This window comes from Lissotriton vulgaris, unplaced genomic scaffold, assembly GCF_964263255.1.
Source record: "Lissotriton vulgaris unplaced genomic scaffold, aLisVul1.2 SCAFFOLD_313, whole genome shotgun sequence".
Classification (NCBI taxonomy): Eukaryota; Metazoa; Chordata; class Amphibia; order Caudata; family Salamandridae; genus Lissotriton; species Lissotriton vulgaris.
In genome coordinates, this window is record NW_028242526.1 from 1,724,855 (window position 1) to 1,743,729 (window position 18,875).

General features: G+C 43.4%; 1 protein-coding gene across 1 annotated transcript; it reads left to right on the forward strand.

Moving 5' to 3' along the window:
- Positions 1–7,140: 7,140 nt before the first annotated feature.
- LOC147668936 (uncharacterized) lies at positions 7,141–15,673 on the forward strand. Its single transcript, XM_086948339.1, has 3 exons — positions 7,141–8,092; positions 12,610–12,710; positions 15,263–15,673. The coding sequence occupies exons 1-3, from the start codon at positions 7,141–7,143 to the stop codon at positions 15,671–15,673; spliced, it is 1,464 nt and encodes a 487-aa protein (XP_086804465.1).
- Positions 15,674–18,875: the final 3,202 nt, after the last annotated feature.

Sequence of the window (18,875 nt, forward strand, 5' to 3'; positions counted from 1 at the left end):
TGCTATCGAGCTAGCTTGTGCTTATCACAGGTCTCCAGACTTCAAAGCCTCTACTGGGAGAACCCCCATTGTATTTCCTAAACCTGTCCCCCGAGCTCTCAATGACAGTGTAGAGAAACGCTCCTTTCCTACCCCTAGACCCACACCAAAAGCTTTTCCAAAACCTAACTCCCCTGTTCAAGTAGGACTACAATGTTTTAGATGTGCAGAGTGGGGACAAATATCAAAAAACTGTCCCTTAAACAATGATGGATCTGAGCCAATGCAAGTGGGTTGGTCCTGAGGGCGAGTTTTGGTCATAGGTCTAGGTAGAAAAGCGTATGGGAAACCTATTAATGCTTTACTAGACACCGGGTGCCACCACACGGTAGTAGTACAAGATTTGGTACCCCTGAATTCTCTATGTGAGGGAGAAACTGTTCTAATGCCATGTGTTCATGGAGACGTTAAGGAATATCCTTTAGCCGAAGTCTTGCTTGAAATAGATGGTTATCCACAAGTATGGAGAGTGGGAGTAGTTTCCCCGACTTCCTGAGAATATTTTGTTAGGAACGGACCGGCCCGAATTTCATGACTATCTAATGGAAGCCTCGGAACAAGAAGCCAGAGCGGTGTTGTGTTTTATCTAGGACCCCGATCAATATCATGACCTTATGCCCCTATAAGGCTATAATCGATACATATCCCTATAATGGTATAATATCCAGAACCATATTTCAGCAAGTCGCCTCTGCAGTCCATGTCAGTCCATGACACAGCAGAAGTCACTTCCTTAGATTCCTAGATAACACACCGAGTTCTTTCGACACTTCAAACCTCCAGCAACCTGGGAAAGCCCCGCTTGCTTTGTTTTGATTTGTAATAGACTTCCTAATGAGCACTGTAAGAACGACCAGTTCTTAGTGACATCTTTATTGACGTCTTATGTCCAAAACTTACGTCAAACTCGGCACCTTTCAGGTATAAATAATACCAACGTTGCCTTAAGCAAACACAGCGGTGATGGTGAATACAGGAGCAGAACAGCTGTCCCCCTGCAGAAAGCCCAGCAGATGCGAGAAGCCCATGGACGCTGCCCCTCCTCCTTGACGCGCTGAGAAAGACGCTGTCTTTTCTCCTGCTGAGAAAATCCAGCTCCGGCGTTTCCAGCCTACCCTTGCGGGTGACTGGAATATCGAGTCCTGAGAGGAGATACCAGACCTCCAACATTCTATTCCAGAGGTACGGTGCTGACTAAACCCTTAGAGAGAATTCTTGAAGCAAACCCATGGCAAAACCAACTTAACTTGCTACTTACTTACTCCCTTCCATGTGTTAGCCTTATGTCAGGTACACTGGGGTAGGCGTAGTTAGAAGCACCAGTTGAGGTCGTTAGCCAAATGTATATATGAATGTATATATTTTATTCATTTTAACCATCTTATGGCTAAGAAACCATATAAATGCTTTTACAGTATTATTTCATAATACTGATCTTACTGTACGCACTTTTTATAATAACAAGTCTTGCAATTGTGGCAATTCATTTCTCTTGCATGAGAAGAAAGACTGCCCAATAAATAATACCTTTTATTGAAAACGCCTGTCTCTCTATTTCTCTGCATACTGGTGAAAGTAATCTTGCACAACTGACTGAGTGAAATAGCTGTCTATTGTTTCACACGACTCTAGAGATTGACTCTTATTCTGAGGAGCAAAGTTGTCATGTTAATGCGGTTGTTGGAAAACTGAATCCCTTCTTGTCTGAGCCAAAGAAGCTGATCACTTCCTATTCAGTCAAGAAAGTTTCCAGTGACCTCTGAGCTAGCTCGTACAAACCCAATTAAGTCTAACATAGTCAGTAGAGACCTAGAAGACCGCACTCCTACGTCTGCACTGCTGTTTATGTTATTCCAATGCGCAGGGCCTATAGGGAAAATAGGAACTACACTACATGGCGCCCAACATTTGGTAAGGCGATAAAACTAACGGAAGACGTTAAAGTAACTCAGTCGTGCTTTTTCACACAGACCCTTTCTCCCGTAAATACTCCAATAGACGTCTGGAGTGGGTGAAAGGTTATAATCCGCCTGAACTTAGTAGGAAGAGATTCCTATGTAGAGTTTCTGGTTTATTCAACGTTGAAGGATACAGTGTTCCAAAATATTGTGCACCTAATCTTTGTCTACTTGAAACCTGATCTGAAATAAAAAAACACTTCTGACAGATAATGCCAGATAGTGATAACGATGCAGTTGTCGAAACCGGTGGAGCCGCAGTAGATGCGAATCAACGGAGTTTCGATGGTACAGGAATTAATGAACCAGGTGCAATTATCATCCCGGAAAATATAAGGAGAACTATAACTCTAAAACTTATAGAAAATGGGCTGACCTCACGAGGTGGTACAGTCATTTTCGTGATAGAGGCACATGAATATCGGCAGACAGAGGTATTCTATTCATGGATAAACTTTCCAGCGGCAAACGCTACAACACACAAATTCCACTATTACAAAATAGAGGAACCACCGGATGAATACGCTCCTTTCGAGGAGATTGAAATCCCATTAAAATACCAAGAGCACCTGCTCTGGTTTAAAGGCGCCCTAAAACATAATGATCATATTACCAGGCTCGGTCCACTAGGTAGACCAGGAGCAACGTGGCCGGTTCTAGCCAGCTACACAACACATCCAGACATTGATAAAATGTCTCGCGAAGAGCTGTTAGCACAGCTAAAATTACTGATTAAAATACATAGACAGTTAGTCCAATATGTAATGCGGACTACAACAGTCCAAATAGCTGTTAATGTTCCACAGCTGACCCCTCATCAGGGGAACACTAATAAAATTACGCCACAGAACATACAATCATGTCTTGGTGAAACACCCATAAAACAGGAACAAATTCCTTTCTGGTTAGCACAGAAAATAACTCAAATAGAGGCAGTATTTCCGAATACTACCCCTATTGAGAAACACAGAATTCTGACCATCTGCCTTCCAATGGGGGTCGCACCACATGTGGAGGACTGTGACACTTGGGGTACAGTCTTTGCTTCCATTTACACAAAAACACATGGTGTTACGTCCATGGCGGTAATACCAGATGTGCTAAAACAGATTCAAAATGAATACGGTCCAGAACCTGCTTTAACTCTTGATATGAAATTACTGAAAGACTTCAAGCAGGTCTCAGCTATATTACTAGCCAACATAAAGGTGAAGCAGCATCTGTGGCGATCCGCCAGAAGTTGAAGGAAACAGATATAACAGATCAACCCAATTGAGCTTGCCAGAATCATAGAAAAATGCTATGAGGAACTAAGTAGAGATAGCTTGGGTGGGAAACCAGTAAAACCCCACCTACTCGAAAATCCTGAAAAATTATTTATTAAAAATAATCTAAACACTCCTAAGAAGAGCTGGGATGGAAATAAACAATCCACTCCCAAGGAAAATGTTTTCCAGTCAAGAGGAAGGTCTCCTCGGCGGAGGGAAAGAACTCCGACTCGAGAACACCAGTCTCCTCAGAGGGAGCACTCTGAAAAAAGATACAACCTTAAAAATAGGGATAATTTGAAAAAACCTGATAGATATCAAAGTATTGATACACGTCCCTCTCGACCTTTTTCGAAGAAATCTGAAAGAAGAGGACGGTCAGACCCAGAAGAGCACACCAAGTCCAAAGACAAGGAACCTGCTCAAAGTAAAAAATCACAATTTCCAAGAAAGAAGGTAGCCAGTATTAGAGTAATCGAACATGCCCAGAATACTGAGGACACAGCTGAAAAACGGAGAGTGGGCACAGACAATGCTAGACAGTGCAGCAGAAATCAGCATAGCTCGCAAGATCTTGATGAATCATCTGGAGACAGTGGACACGAATGAATACATTCAAGTTGAAACTGCAGATATACGAAATAACACTGCGTATAGAGGGTGATAAGACTAGGAAAATAAGGGGTCTATTTTGGGATAACCTCTCAAAAGGCTATGACATCCTGTTAGCTTAGAAAGATTGGCCCCCAGAGTTTGTCAGGGAGTGCCCTCATGGCGAAGAAATGATTATGCCTGCCTTCTCAAATCACATTTCAATTCTCAAAAATATTTATATGCAAAGAAATGGACAGTAGCTCAAGCACCTGCATTATATAAGAATCATGTAGGATGGGATGAGGACTCTCCTCCTCACGAAATCCAGTTAAAAAGTCAACCTACTGCCCAAAGGCAGTATCCAATTAAGCAAGTAGCTAAAAAACAGGTCAGGGAGATTTTAGATCAACTTGAATATCAGGGGGTGATTGAAACATGCACCTCTCAAATGAACAATCCTTTGTTTCCTGTCTCCAAGCCAGACAATTCATATTGTCTAGTCTTGGACTACAGACACCTTAACTCGTGTTGCAAAACATTTGCAGTACAAAATTTGCATAGTCCTGCACTAATGAATAACATAGTTCGCAAAAAATACAAAACAACATTAGACATTTCTAATGGATTCTTTTGTCAAAACATTGCACCAGAAAGCAGGTACTTGACCGCTTTCTCAATAACGGGGTCGCAAACATATTTCTGTAGGCTCCCACAGGGGTTCAAGAACAGCCCTGGATTATTCTCAGCCAGAGTAACAGAGTTACTACAAATGTATGATGATGAGGCATTATCTTATGTCGATGACATCTATCTCACAGACGACGACTTGGATACTCACTTGAAAAGAGTGAACACCATAATACTTGGGTTCGCAGCAGAGGGTTACAAATTCAACTTTAAAAAGTCTCAAATTGCCCATCTAACAGTACTGTTTTTAGGTTACGATTTATCAAGTGAAGGCAAAAGCCTAGCAGACAACTTCTTAGAGAAGTGCGCTGTACTCCAAGCACCGAAAACGCTGAAGAACTTACAATCGATTCTAGGCTTCCTGAACTTCGGAAGAACATACATATTAAACTACGCAGAGAGGGTCAAACCTCTATACGAGTTAATAAAACCTGATTTTAAACCAATCAACTGGACTCAAAAACACACAGAAATTTTGAGATCACTGCAAACAGACATGTTAGTTAAAACAAAATTAGAAACTCGTGACAATACACGAAATCTTGTAATCCCAGGAAGATGCGGATTCACGTACCTGACCTCTAATGAGGGAGAAACGGTACCAATAGCTTACAAATCATATTTGTATACAAATGCTGAAAAAAAATTCTAACTGCGGTTCAGACTGCTGTAGCAACAGAAAGGGCCCTAGCACAAGGTAAATGAATAATAATCGTTACACCTATACCTGCTTTAGAAGCAGTAACTAAAGCGAGCATTCCAAATGCTAAAGCTCTGCATCCAAGATGGATCCAATGGGTCAATTCTCTTGCTGCAACAGACGTAGTGTATGAATTTGATCCTAATTTAAAGACACAGGAATTTTTACAATATGAATACGAATGTCCTCTGCCAATTGAAATCCTGCCTCTAGAACAATACGGATGTATCATATATACAGACGGATCGGCACAACCCGCAGTTGGGGGTAAACAAGCTTACAGTGCTGCATGCGCGATTGTTAAAGGTCGTTGGCACAAAGGAAAATTTAGACCAATGGTCACTAAGTCGCAATCTCTAGGAGATTGTACCGCTCAGCGAGCTGAACTACTAGCATTTAAAATTGCGCTTGAAAATACTGAACGCGAATTCCCCACACTTATAGTGTGCGATTCATATTATTGCGTTCAATGTTATAATGAATCCTTGAAGAATTGGGTTGAAAACGGTTTCAAAGATGCAAAAGGTGGCACAATCAAGCATAAAATGCTTTAGGAACAAGTACTTCTTTTACAGAAGGAACTACAAAAGACTCACGTGATACACACTCTGAGTCATCAACGTGATGGTGTTCACATTGAGGGGAATTCATTGGCTGATGAAGCCGCGAAAGCAGCTGTGCAAACGGCTTCCGTAGCTGCTATCACCCGGTCAAAAACAAAAATAGACAGCGATATACTACAAGCTTTCAGTGCGTCAGTAAAAGATAATAAAGAAACACTCCCAAGAGGCTTTCCAGAAAAGTACTCATATTTAATAGATACGAATAATGTTCCTTTTGCTCGAATCCCTGGAGTGGGGGATAGGGTAATTCCAAACATGGAACACAGGTTAGGACTAATAATAGCGACACACGAAGGGCTTGCTTCTGCACACGCTGGCATTTCCGCAACAATATCATTACTAAAACAGAGATATTGGTGGCCTCGTATGAGAATACAAATTAAGAAATATGTACCAGAATGCGAAATATGCCAAAGAATGAAAGTATCAACAGTGAAACGACCAGCGCAGACACCTCTTCTCATCTCGGATAAACCTTTAGCATGTGTTTACCTGGACCACTGTGGTCCCCTACAAATATATCATGGTCGCAGTGGATTCCTGTACGAGATTCCTATGGATGTGGCCCCAGAACTGTTATGAAAGATCTGCAAGTCTTTATCGGCACATACGCAATTGCCATGCTCCATTCTGACCAGGGTCCTGCTTTTAGCTCTCGAGCTTATAGGGAGGCCATGACCAGCATGGACATTGGATTGCGATTCTCTTGTCCATTTCACCCTGAAGGAAACAGTGTAGTGGAAAGAAAAAAACGAGACATAAAGCAATCTATAACAGCAAAGGTATTAGGTTCGGGTGATGGGTGGGTCAAACATTTAACAAGTGTCCAACATAGTCTTAATAACTTTCCAAGAAATTCTCTAAAAGGTTTCAGCCCGTACGAACTATTGTTCGGAACTAGAATGCATGTTCAGGACCTTAATATTCAGGCTTCAGTGGTTAAAGATGAAAATAAAGACTTTAAAATCAAAGATCGTTTGGCTGTTTTACAGGACTTGAATGAAACAAGAAAAGCCCTGAGCAACATAAAGTTAAAACAACTGCCAACAGCCACTGAAGACACACTACCTGTCCCAGCAAGACCTGTCTGGATTCCAAAGATTGGGGATCTGGTCAGAGAAAAACCTAGCGGTGAAGAAGGAATTTGGGCCTTCTTACAGAAAAGCAGTACCTGTCTTAAGTGTCAACGGAACAAGATCAGTAGTACTACCGCCCCTTGCTGGTAAAAAGGAGAACAGAGTTGTATCCATCAACCTGGTAAAACCACAAGCATGTGGCCTATAATAAATAGTAGGCCTAGTGGACTCCCAAGAAGTAACAGAATACCCAAATTTGCAACAATCCAAGAGGTTCAAACTGAAAGACTAATCACATTTGATAAACCTAAAGTGAACAAAAAAGGACTTTGCAATAATGCCATGGAACTCGTGCCTCTTGAAACTCAAATTGAATCAGTTCATCGTGAAACACCAGTCTACGATGATGTGGCACCAGAATGTGCTAATAAAAATCAAAAGGGAAATGCTATTCCTACAATCGATAGAACTGCCTCTGGCTACTTCATCAATTTCGGTAACTTTTCTGAAGATCCAAGCGACCCTGAAGTAACGCCAGAAACAAAGACTTTTAAAGAAAAAGCAACAGAACTATTTCATCAACTCAAGGAAACTTATCTTGTTTCTCCATGGTTAGAGTTTTGGTTTGGGCTAGGTGTATTTTTCCTGCTGCTTTGGCTCATCATGATACTTTTTTTGGGAAAATTCATTGAGGGAAAATACAGTTCAATGGACACAGCAAGTCAGAACATCAACTTAGTTCTAAAGCCACACAAGTCATCTCACATCGAGAAAAGAGAACTATCATCAGTGAATGTCACAGCCATTCCAATACCCGGCGGGATAGTTTGGGACAAGACGGACTATGAAATATATGGCCCGGTCGAGATCCTGAAATATCCTCACCAGTTCAAGGTTTCATTAAATGACTTTGTAAAACCAAGTACATTCTCTGATGATTGGGATTTTGAAAGTATAAATAATATGATGTCTGATTTAGTGTTGTCAGCAAAATTTACAGAACATGATTACTTGCAAGGTTCATCTAATTATGAACAGATGTACTGTTTTTCACATTACGCGGACCATTACTTGCATAAATCTGCTCAACCTAGAATTGTTTATAAATATAACCAATGGGAGCATTGTGCAACACCGCCCAAAAGCAGTTCAAAAACGTTTTATGAGAAATTCCAATACTTCTCAGGGTTTAACACAAGTAATGCTGAAACATTTTATTATAAACTGTTGAATAAGACAGGGACGAAAACCATGCTGACAAATACTAAATTGATATATTCAGAACCATTTTATGAAAAAATGATTACATTTGGTTTAGATTTCTGGAAAAATAACATTGAAACAAAAACAATCTGGAGTACAAAAGATTGACAGGTACAAGGCCTAGAAGCATTATTTCGAGCCTGCATGATCCCAGAACAAATAATGTTCTTAAATGACACAATTCAACAGACAACCTGTCTTGGCCTAGGTAAGATTAAGGACCTTAACAAACCATCTATTCCAAAGCCAATACCTGATAATACAACCACAGATATTGAAATAGATGTATCCAAAATTTTAAATCAAAACAGAGCACATTCTGATTGGTTAAAGTGGTTAATCTGGCCAACAGACAGTAATAACTGTCAAGATAGATTCCTGAACAAAACACAGGGGTTAAGAATGACCAGATCAGACCCTAGATACTCCCAGAGACAACATCCAGAGATAGTAACAACATACAGTGTAGGGAAACTCTGCCTCGAATGGCTAGAAACATCAACACTGGCAGAAATTAAGCAGCGCTTATCTTTACTTAAAGAGGGTGCTGACATGCATGATTTCATTATGGGACCACGCAAGCAGCGTCAAAAACGTTTCATAGCGGCTTACAACGAGGCATGGAAAGTAATGCAAATTGAAACAGCAGAGAAAATACGAGAAATTGATCGTATTAATTTGGAAAAATCACTTTCTTTTGTGAACAACGGGTTAATGAATATATTCACAGGACAGTATTGTATCATCTGCCATCGATATAATAGATCAGGACCTGCTAATGTTACAACATGGCCAGTCCCAAGTACGTTCTATTGTACAGCTAGGCTGGACGTTGCAAAATATGCGTTCGGGCTATGTGCCATGGCGTCTAATCAACATAACGTCATTGTTTTCTGTCTTTAACCTTACTGATAAACAAATCAGTTTAGCCCAAAATGGAGCAGACTATACATTCTGAGCATTGAAAAACTTGAGAGATTACCATTGACAATGTCAGAAAGACCCGTCATTGAATGGATAATACACGGGATTATCACAATTCTGATAACAACTTTCCGATTTAAAAATTGCCTTGAGTATATACCGACAGGCCAGTATGAAAGGTTGGGTAAAGGGTACATTAAGTCATCATGGAAATTACCATATACACACACATGCTATAGTGACAACGACAAAAATGTATTTCTTAGTGATGAAAACTGCAAACATTCACTAAGCGGTATACTTTCGTGCCAGGGTATTAATTTACATGGGGCCTGTGAAGGGACTTCAAACAACCTTTCATGCCACACCTGCAACGCAGATAGAGCCTTTCTTTAGACAACTTGCTAATGGGAGTTACATTCTAATAACGGACCACAGCTGTTGTGGCTTAGTGCCAGGTAAAGCTTATCTCGTAAGCGTGTCTTCCATGGTCACTTGCTGTATGCAAGCATTGTTTCCGAACGGCCCTGGAGACTCAGAGACTCCTATTTGGCCTCCATTGAAAATCTCTTCTACACGAATTGATACTTTGAGCAGAATGAAGTCTGTGCTTTTGCAGACAACAGTGCCCATCACGTCATCAAAAGAAACGTATGATCTCCTAGTTGCAAGGACAACAAGGGAGATACATGCCCTTTTATCAACAAATTGCCCCGTACATTTTGTGGAAATGTTAAGCCAAATCCTAAACATGACAGATGCCAGTGGTATCGCACATGTATTTAAGACAATTTTTTCGGGACTGTTAGCACCCTTCGAAGCAGTCCTGGGGATTTTTCCAAATTTTGTCCATTCGGTCTTTGGCGGCCTTCCATTACTTTTGGGACTCGTAGCAGGTATTTTATTTTTGACCCTTCTGCTCTGATATGGCAAGCCAAAACACAGACATGACTCCGGCAAGGATGGAAGAAACGATCCTAGGAATGCGCTACCGGGACCGCATAACTAAGGTCCTTGGACTGGGTCGGCTGAGAGATCTGAACATGACCTGGTTTCATTCATTCAGACCTATATGGCAGACCTGCATCTTACCTGTGCTTCGATGTATGCTATACGGAGAAGAATGCTTGTTAGACACCTGTCTTGCACTACCATCGGCTGTACCAATGGATATCGATACTTTGCTAAGTCCTGTAACGGCTCATGCATCGTGTTGTCCCCAGCGGTTACCAATCCTGATGACGGCATTCGTTGAAACTCCTGCGCTACGACTAGGTGGCGGCAGTGAAAGCAGCATCACCCAGGTACGACCTTCTGTGAGCATTGCTGGTCCAGACATCGATGATAGCAATCATTCTCACAGCTGCCAGGTTACAGCACTATCGAACCTGGTCGAACTGTCACCTGAATATGTAGACTTATTCTTTGAGAGCCTGTCTGATATGATGTTCTCCCCTGAACAGAAACAATAAATTTTGGAAAACACTCCGGCGCACAGCGTTCCCATGAACTCTGAATTCGGCCTTCGGCTTTGCTAAACAAAAGCTACTGAAAAGCGTTTGGAATTATATTTCCCCGCTCTTCTTGAGAAAAATTTATTTTTTGAATCAGACACTTTTTCAAAATATTTACCTTTTTCTGGCACAAATACTTTTGATGGAAGTAGAACTATTTGTAAAGAACAGAGCTTCTATTTTTAGTACATCTAGAGACAATATATTACCTCGACCTCTAGTTCATTTTTACAGCAATTGTATTTATATGTGATGAAATAGTCTCGACCTTCTCTTCTGTATTTAGAGACATTTCATGTGTAATCTCGCATAATCGTTCAACTGAATATATATGCATAAAATTTGAAAGATTAATCTGCTTATAAACGTACAGTACCTATATTCTCATGTACACCATTTCCAATACAAAATGTCTTTTGGGGTGGGTAGGAATACACGCACATCCTATTGCTTTAGTTTTGAGTAATTTGATGGACATGAATTCGTGGAGAGGGTGTTGTGTTTTATCTAGGACCCCGATCAATATCATGACCTTATGCCCCTATACGGCTATAATCGATACATATCCCTATAATGGCATAATATCCAGAACCATATTTCAGCAAGTCGCCTCTGCAGTCCATGTCCGTCCATGACACAGCAGAAGTCACTTCCTTAGATTCCTAGATAACACACCAAGTTCTTTTGACACTTCAAACCTCCAGCAACCTGGGAAAGCCCCGCTTGCTTTGTTTTGATTTGTAATAGAACTCCTAACGAGCACTGTAAGAATGACCAGTCCTTAGTGACATCTTTATTGACGTCTTATGTCCAAAACTTACATCAAACTCGGCACCTTTCAGGTATAAATAATACCAACGTTGCCTTAAGCAAACACAGCGGTGATGGTGAATACAGGAGCAGAACAGCTGTCTCCCTGCAGAAAGCCCCGCAGATGCGAGAATGCTGCCCCTCCTCCTCGACGCGCTGAGAAAGACGCTGTCTTTTCTCCTGCCGAGAAAATCCAGCTCCGGCGTTTCCAGCCTACCCTTGCGGGTGACTGGAATATCGAGTTCTGAGAGGAGATACCAGACCTCCAACATTCTATTCCAGAGGTACGGTGCTGACTAAACCCTTAGAGAGAATTCTTGAAGCAAACCCTTGGCAAAACCAACTTAACTTAACTTGCTACTTACTTACTCCCTTCAATGTGTTAGCCTTATGTCAGGTACACTGGGGTAGGCGTAGTTAGAAGCACCAGTTGAGGTCGTTAGCCAAATGTATATATTAATGTATATATTTTATTCATTGTAACCATCTTATGGCTAAGAAACCATATCAATGCTTTTACAGTATTATTTCGTAATACTGATCTTACTGTACGCACTTTTTATAATAACAAGTTTTGCAACTGTTACAATTCATTTCTCTTGCATGAGAAGAAAGACTGTTCAATAAATGATACCTTTTATTGAAAACGCCTGTCTCTCTATTTCTCTGCATACTGGTGAAAGTAATCTTGCACAACTGACTGAGTGAAATAGCTGTCTATTGTTTCACACAACTCTAGAGATTGACTCTTATTCTGAGGAGCAAAGTTGTCATGTTAATGCGGTTGTTGGTAAACTGAATCCCTTCTTGTCTGAGCCAAAGAAGCTGATCACTTCCTATTCAGTCAAGAAAGTTTCCAGTGACCTCTGAGCTAGCTGGTACAAACCCAATTAAGTCTAACATAGTCAGTAGAGACCTAGAAGACCGCACTCCTACGTCTACACTGCTGTTTATGTTATTCCAATGCGCAGGGCTTATAGGGAAAATAGGAACTACACTACAGCGGAATGGCTACAGGAGGCTCCGTTTTCTAGTGAAAACCTAGTTCAGCCCAGAGACCGAGAGCAGAAATCAAAAAATGAAAAGAGAAGAGACAAAGAGCGATATAACAATGCCTGTCAGTCTTTTGCTTCATGTTTACTTTCTTCCCCAGAGCATGGAGGCACTCCTGCACGAAGCTTCTGTACAGCTCAGAAAGATGACAGCACCCTCACGAATGCCTGGAATCAAGTACAAGAGAATGACTCAGAGAAGGTAGGAACCTATTTTTGTATAAAACAAGGGTTGCTATATAGAGTAAGTGAAGGAGCAACTGGAAAAGTAGAACAGTTATTGGTACCCGTAGCCTTTCGAGAACAAGCTTTGCAATTAGCACACAACCAGACGGGTGGGGGTCACTACGGACAGGAATTAACTTTGAAATATTTGCTGGATTGATTTTACTGGCCAGGGGTGTATAGAGAAACTGCTAGGTTTTGTGCTACATGTCCAAAATGCCAGTTGGTAAATCCTTCCAGAGACAAGAAGGTACCCCCTTGTCCCTTACCCATTATCGATGTACCATTTCAACGTGTAGGGATGGACTTGGTAGGTCCGTTAATTCCTTCAGCCAGAGGACATCAATATATCTTAGTGCTGGTAGACTGTGCAACAAGATATCCGGAGGCTATACCTCTGACCAGCATGACTACGCTAACTGTGGCTCAGGCTATGATATCTTTCTTCTCCCGAGTAGGATTTCCGTTGTAATTGTTGACAGATCTGGGAACCCCTTTTATGGCAAAACTCATGAAGGAAGTATGTTCCCTTTTGGGAGTTCAACAGATTAGAACGGCAGTCTATCACCCCCAAACCGACGGGTTGGTGGAAAGATACAACTGAACGATTAAGACCATCCTGAAGAAGCTGATAAGTGGGACAGAAAGTTACCTCTAGTACTCTTTGCCATTAGGACACACGAACAGAAATCCACGGGATTCTCCCCATTCGAGCTGTTGTTTGGGAGAAAACCCCGTACTTTACTCGACATGGCAGCCGAGCAGTGGACTGAGGAGGAGGATGAGGGGAAACCACTGTTAGGATATATACAGACCCTTAAAGAAACCTTTGTCACACTATGGGATACTGTCCACCAAAACATAGACAAAGCACAAAGTAGACAAAAAGAGCAGTATGATAAAACAAGTCAGTTGAGGGAACTGAGGGTGGGAGACAAAGTACTGATTTTACTCCCTTCTTCCGATAAGAAATTATTGGCTACCTGGCAAGGACCATATACCATTACCCAGAAAGTTACACCCGTTTCATACAGAGTAGCAGTACCACACACTAACAAGGTGGGGCAGACATACCACATTAATTTACTGAAGAAATGGGAGGAACCAAGTACAGGATCCCCAGAGACCGAAGTAGTCCAATCCATAAAACATGTGACCATCAGGAGATGGGGAGGGGTGAACAGGAGGAACGACCAGCCATGGGTCCCCGATTGTCTATAGAAGAAAAACGACAGTTGGAACAGTTACTTGAGCAGTATCCCGAACTTAGCTCAGGAAAACCGGGGAAGACGTCCCTGGTAGCCCATGATATTGTTACCGCTCCCGGAAGAGTGGTGAATGTGAGACCCTACCGAATACCTGAGGCTAGGAGAGAGGCGGTATAACAAGAAATAGAAAAGATGCTACAGGCAGGTATCATTGAACCTTCCCAGAGTAATTGGCGATCTCCCATAGTTTTGGTACCGAAACCGGATGGCAGCTTCCGTTTCTGCGTTGACTTTCACCAAGTGAATGCTCATTCCAAATTTGACAATTATCCCATGCCTCGAGTAGACGAACTAATTGAGAAACTGGGGCAGGCTAGAGTGATGTCCACCATTGATTTAACCAAGGGTTATTGGCAAATACCCCTGACGGAATCAGCTCAAGAGAAGACAGCCTTTTCTACACCCTCAGGGTTATATCAATTCAAAGTGATGCCATTTGGGCTACATGGAGCCCCGGCTACCTTTCAGAGACTTATGGACATATTACTAAAAACCCATCACAATTATGCCGTGGCTTATCTGGATGACATTGTTGTATACAGGCCTGATTGGAAAACTCATCTAGAACATTTAGAAAACGTATTTGAAACCTTGGCCCAGGCAGGATTAACTATGAATCCAAAAAAGACCACTCTGGGTACTCATCAGATAAATTATTTAGGTTACACCATAAGTGAAGGAACCTTAAAACCCCAAGTTGACAAACTGGAAGCTATCAGAAACATTCCCCGACCAACCACCAGAAAAGAAGTACGAGCTTTCCTAGGGTTAGTTGGATATTATTGAAGATTCATTCCCCAGTTATCTGACGTGGCCAGCCCTCTCACAGACTTATTGAGAGGAAAACCTTCAAGAGCAAAAATTGGGTGGGGCCCAACACAAGAGAAGAGTTTTGAAACCCTAAAGACTATACTGTGCCAAGCTCCACTTTTGACTTGTCTTGATTACAAAAAGACTTTTGTTTTGCAAACAGACGCCTCAGATAAAGGACTGGGAGCTGTATTATCTCAACCAGATAATCAGGGATTGCTTAACCCAGTGCTGAGTCGCAAACTATTCCCGAGGGAGACACGCTATGCCACCATGGAGAAAGAATGCTTGGCCATCAAATGGGCCATGGAATCTTTACAATACTATTTTTTGGGCAGAACTTTCTTTCTAGTTACCGACCATGCTCCCCAAACTTGGTTAGCAACCCATAAAGAAACCAATGTAAAAAGTGTTAAGATGGTTTTTAGCCTTACAGACTTTTTCATTTCAGACTCTGCATATGCCAGGAAAGTTCCAAGGGAATGTAGATTATCTCTCCAGATTTCCGACAGCTGAATGGCCCGATCGTCCATCTCCAGAAGAGAGGCAATGTGATAGAGAGCACCCTATCACCCAGGCTAATGAGAACTTCAAGATGGTGTCCAGTGGTCCACCTCAACCAGAGACATCAAACGGTCAAGTCTACGGCGCACAAGAGGAACAGAAGCCCGGACAGGAGTTAAAAGGGAACCGTTGGTTCAGGTGTGGGCCGTCTGGGGATTGGAGATCCGGAGGAGGCGCAGCTGGGATGGACAACGGCAGGGAAGAGGCCGGAACTATGCAGGACAGGGCATCGGACGACGAAGTTTGTGGAGTCGGGGTGAAGAGTCCAGACAGTGGAAGCACGGAGTCAGCAACTTGACGGAATGGCGGAGCTGACCTACGGGAGGTTCCCCTACACACACCACGCTCGTATCCAGCTGTCCCTCCGATCAACAGGACACCGCGATACTCACTGCTACGGTCACCAGGGACTGTAGCCCCAGGCAAGTGACGTGGGGAGAACGGTGGAGGAGGAGGTTGGAGGGCACAGGACTGTTGGGCTTGCGGCATAAATAAAGTTGTGCACGCTGCATGCAAACACTCTTTTCTTCACTTCCGATTTCCCTGTTACCCCGACCCTTCATCCAACTTAGGAAATCCCTAACCTCAGTGCCCCAGAGTATTGGTGGCGGGTGCATGCATAGAGCTTTAAGGATCTATACAGTTCGTGACGGTATTGTCTTTCTGTTTGCCTTTTGGGAAACGCCGGTACGAGTGACTTGCGAGGAAGAGTAACCAAAGACAAGAGAATCCGAGAACTGCTTCCCTGAACTCCACCGACCGTGCCCGATATGCTTTGTTGCATTGCTACTGAGTTTCTCTGAACGATTTATCCTTTTGACGACTGAATAAAAAGCTTATGTTGCTACTGTCAATGACTGTGTGAAAGAGTTAATTAAGCGCCAGGGAGAAAAACGCTTACAGGCCCCAACCCCTAGGGCGTCATCCTTGGGGGAGGCTCAGTTCTGGGACCACTGAGCTAAAGGGTTTGTTTACGGGGGAGATGGGGTGCTGTGAGGGGTGGATAAGTGCATGGGAGCAAGAGGCATTGTGAAGGCAGGCTAACGGGAGGTGTGCACAAGAGGTTGTGGCACATGAAGTGCAGAATGGAAGGGGTACAGTCAGCACGTGTGAAATGCAGGGGACGAGGAAGGGGGGCATCATGAGCAGAGCTGCTTTAACACATCGGCAAAAAGAAGAATTTCCCTGGGGCCTCAACCTTCCAAGCAGCCCATGGCAAAGTGATCAGAACAAGCCCGCTATAACAATGGAGTCCATAAAAAAGATTATTTTAAGTGTGACAGATGGGCATGCAGAAGTCACTGAATCCAAGCATGATTACCCCACCTGCTCACACATTACCCTTGCGTTAGGAGGCAGGTGAATTAAATTAAACAAATCATCTTTCTGTATGAAGTTTCTGCCCTTACTCCAGGTCATCTCTTCTCGCTCTCTCTCATCCTATTGCTACATCTGTACGTACCTGCCCCTCTCGCTCTCTACCTCAGCTACATCAACTCCCTCTCAAAACACCTTTCTGTACCCGTTCTCTCTATACCACCCTGTGCCTACAACTAACTCCCTACCCGCTGCAGAGCGTAATGCAAACCCTGTCTGAAAGAAGAGGAGAATCGTAAACCAGGACTCATTGCACGCACGCTCAAAAAGCATTGTTACTCCTGGCCTTGAGCGGGGACGCTAGAATTAATACACAAATCGGTTATCTCATTCAAATGTTAACTTCTTTCAGCTCTGTTGGCCCTATGTGGAAGAATGCAGAGAGAAGTCATATATTTGTTAAATATCATTCAAATGGTGTTTCGTTTTGGCATACATATGGCTTCTAATGGTTTAGGAAACATTTAGCTATCAAGTATCAGGGCCTCTCAGTGGTCTGCGACATGTAGAGGCCTCTTGGATCACTTGCTTAACGACCTCAGCCAAAAGGGCATTACATCGAAAGCAGGGTCGGCCGCCATGTTCTTAATTGGGTCACTTTCGCATGAGAAGCTAGTGGAAGAAAAGTGAGATAGAATGAAGGTCCTTTATTTACCCGCTGTCTCTACCTCAAATCCAAGGGCGTAGGAGACACTACATTTCTGGGGTGGGGGGGGGCATGCTTAGCCTTGGTGACCCGAATCAAATCGGCTGCACTCTATCTTCACACCGCTGGCTCTGATAAACCTGTACAATCAGAGTTTTGAAGTAAAATAGTGATATTAATATAACCTCATACAAAGTTCAGGCGTGGTTTTATCAAAACTAGCCTAATGTAGGGTATTTCAGGGAGTCAAGACATCTGCTGCAAAAGGCCAAACGCAACCTGGATGTCACGGTTTGAATCTCTGCACGTCCTGCTTTTCATCCTTCAAAGGTTCATATCAGGAGAGCTACAGGATATGTATATTTTTAACCCTTGTCATTTTCTATACTATGAGGGCATGGTTGTAAGTGATTCTTTTTACAGCTTTATATAGCAGAAAATCGACCCGGTACATTATACAAGATCACATTTATTTACTTTTTTGGCACAGGAAGATGAAGTGATTTGTCTAGAATCACAGGCTGCTGAGCTGATACTAAGACTTGAACCAAGTTCCCCAGTTTCAAAGTCTGCATCTCTGGCCATAATGTCATAACCTCTCCCCAAGATGAAATACAACAAAATGTATTTTGAAAAACAGGTAGCGGGGCGTGGCCAAGGTAGCCAGCATGGCGGACACAGCCTAGACGAGCTACGTCCTGCTGGTCAAATATCCGCCAAAATATCCTTTCCCTCCCCACCCTGAGGCACCCCACTGAGGTCTTCCTGCGGCGGAATGTGATGGCAAGCCCTGTATAAAATTTCAGCAAACGGGGAGCTCCTGGGGCGGGAGGTCGCATCCCAAAGCAGTGCGGCCTGGGCCATAACGTGACGCCCAGGACCTTGAGTTTCGTGAGGCCCGGCGGCGGAGGAGCGGAGACGACTACCAGCCCTGAATCGGCACCAGCGGTGCCTTGAAGATACGGATCGGCCCCCACTGATGAGTGGCAGTGGAGAGTAGCATGTGGCAGTGGCTGGGGGTCCGGTCCTGGAGGCAGCGCTGAAGTGAGACCTGGACGACCATCTGGAGCCGGGGTCTCGATTTTGAGGACCTGAACGCCGGGATTTGTGGCAGCCTTCCCTGGCAGTGTCCGGCCAGACAGCACAGAGGCGAGATATCCCCGAGTGGCTGTAGGTGAGGAGGAGTGGGCGGCGGCCAGATCGGGCCGTGGCATCATTAAGGGGTGCACCAAGACCTGGTCCCAGTAAAAGGAGGAGTGCCTGGCGTGGACTGGCCCGGCCACCTCTGGCCTTTCTTCCCTGGCCCGTTGGGGCTGCGGGGACTGCCCGGGCCGGACTGTGGGCCACCTACTGGAGAGTCTCCCTAAACACGAGTAGAAGCATTTGAGACACAGCCCTACCCTGGAGAGTCCGCCTTGCACCATCATGGAGGTCTGGGACGAGGAGGCCAGCAGTACCCCTAATCGGTGACCGAACC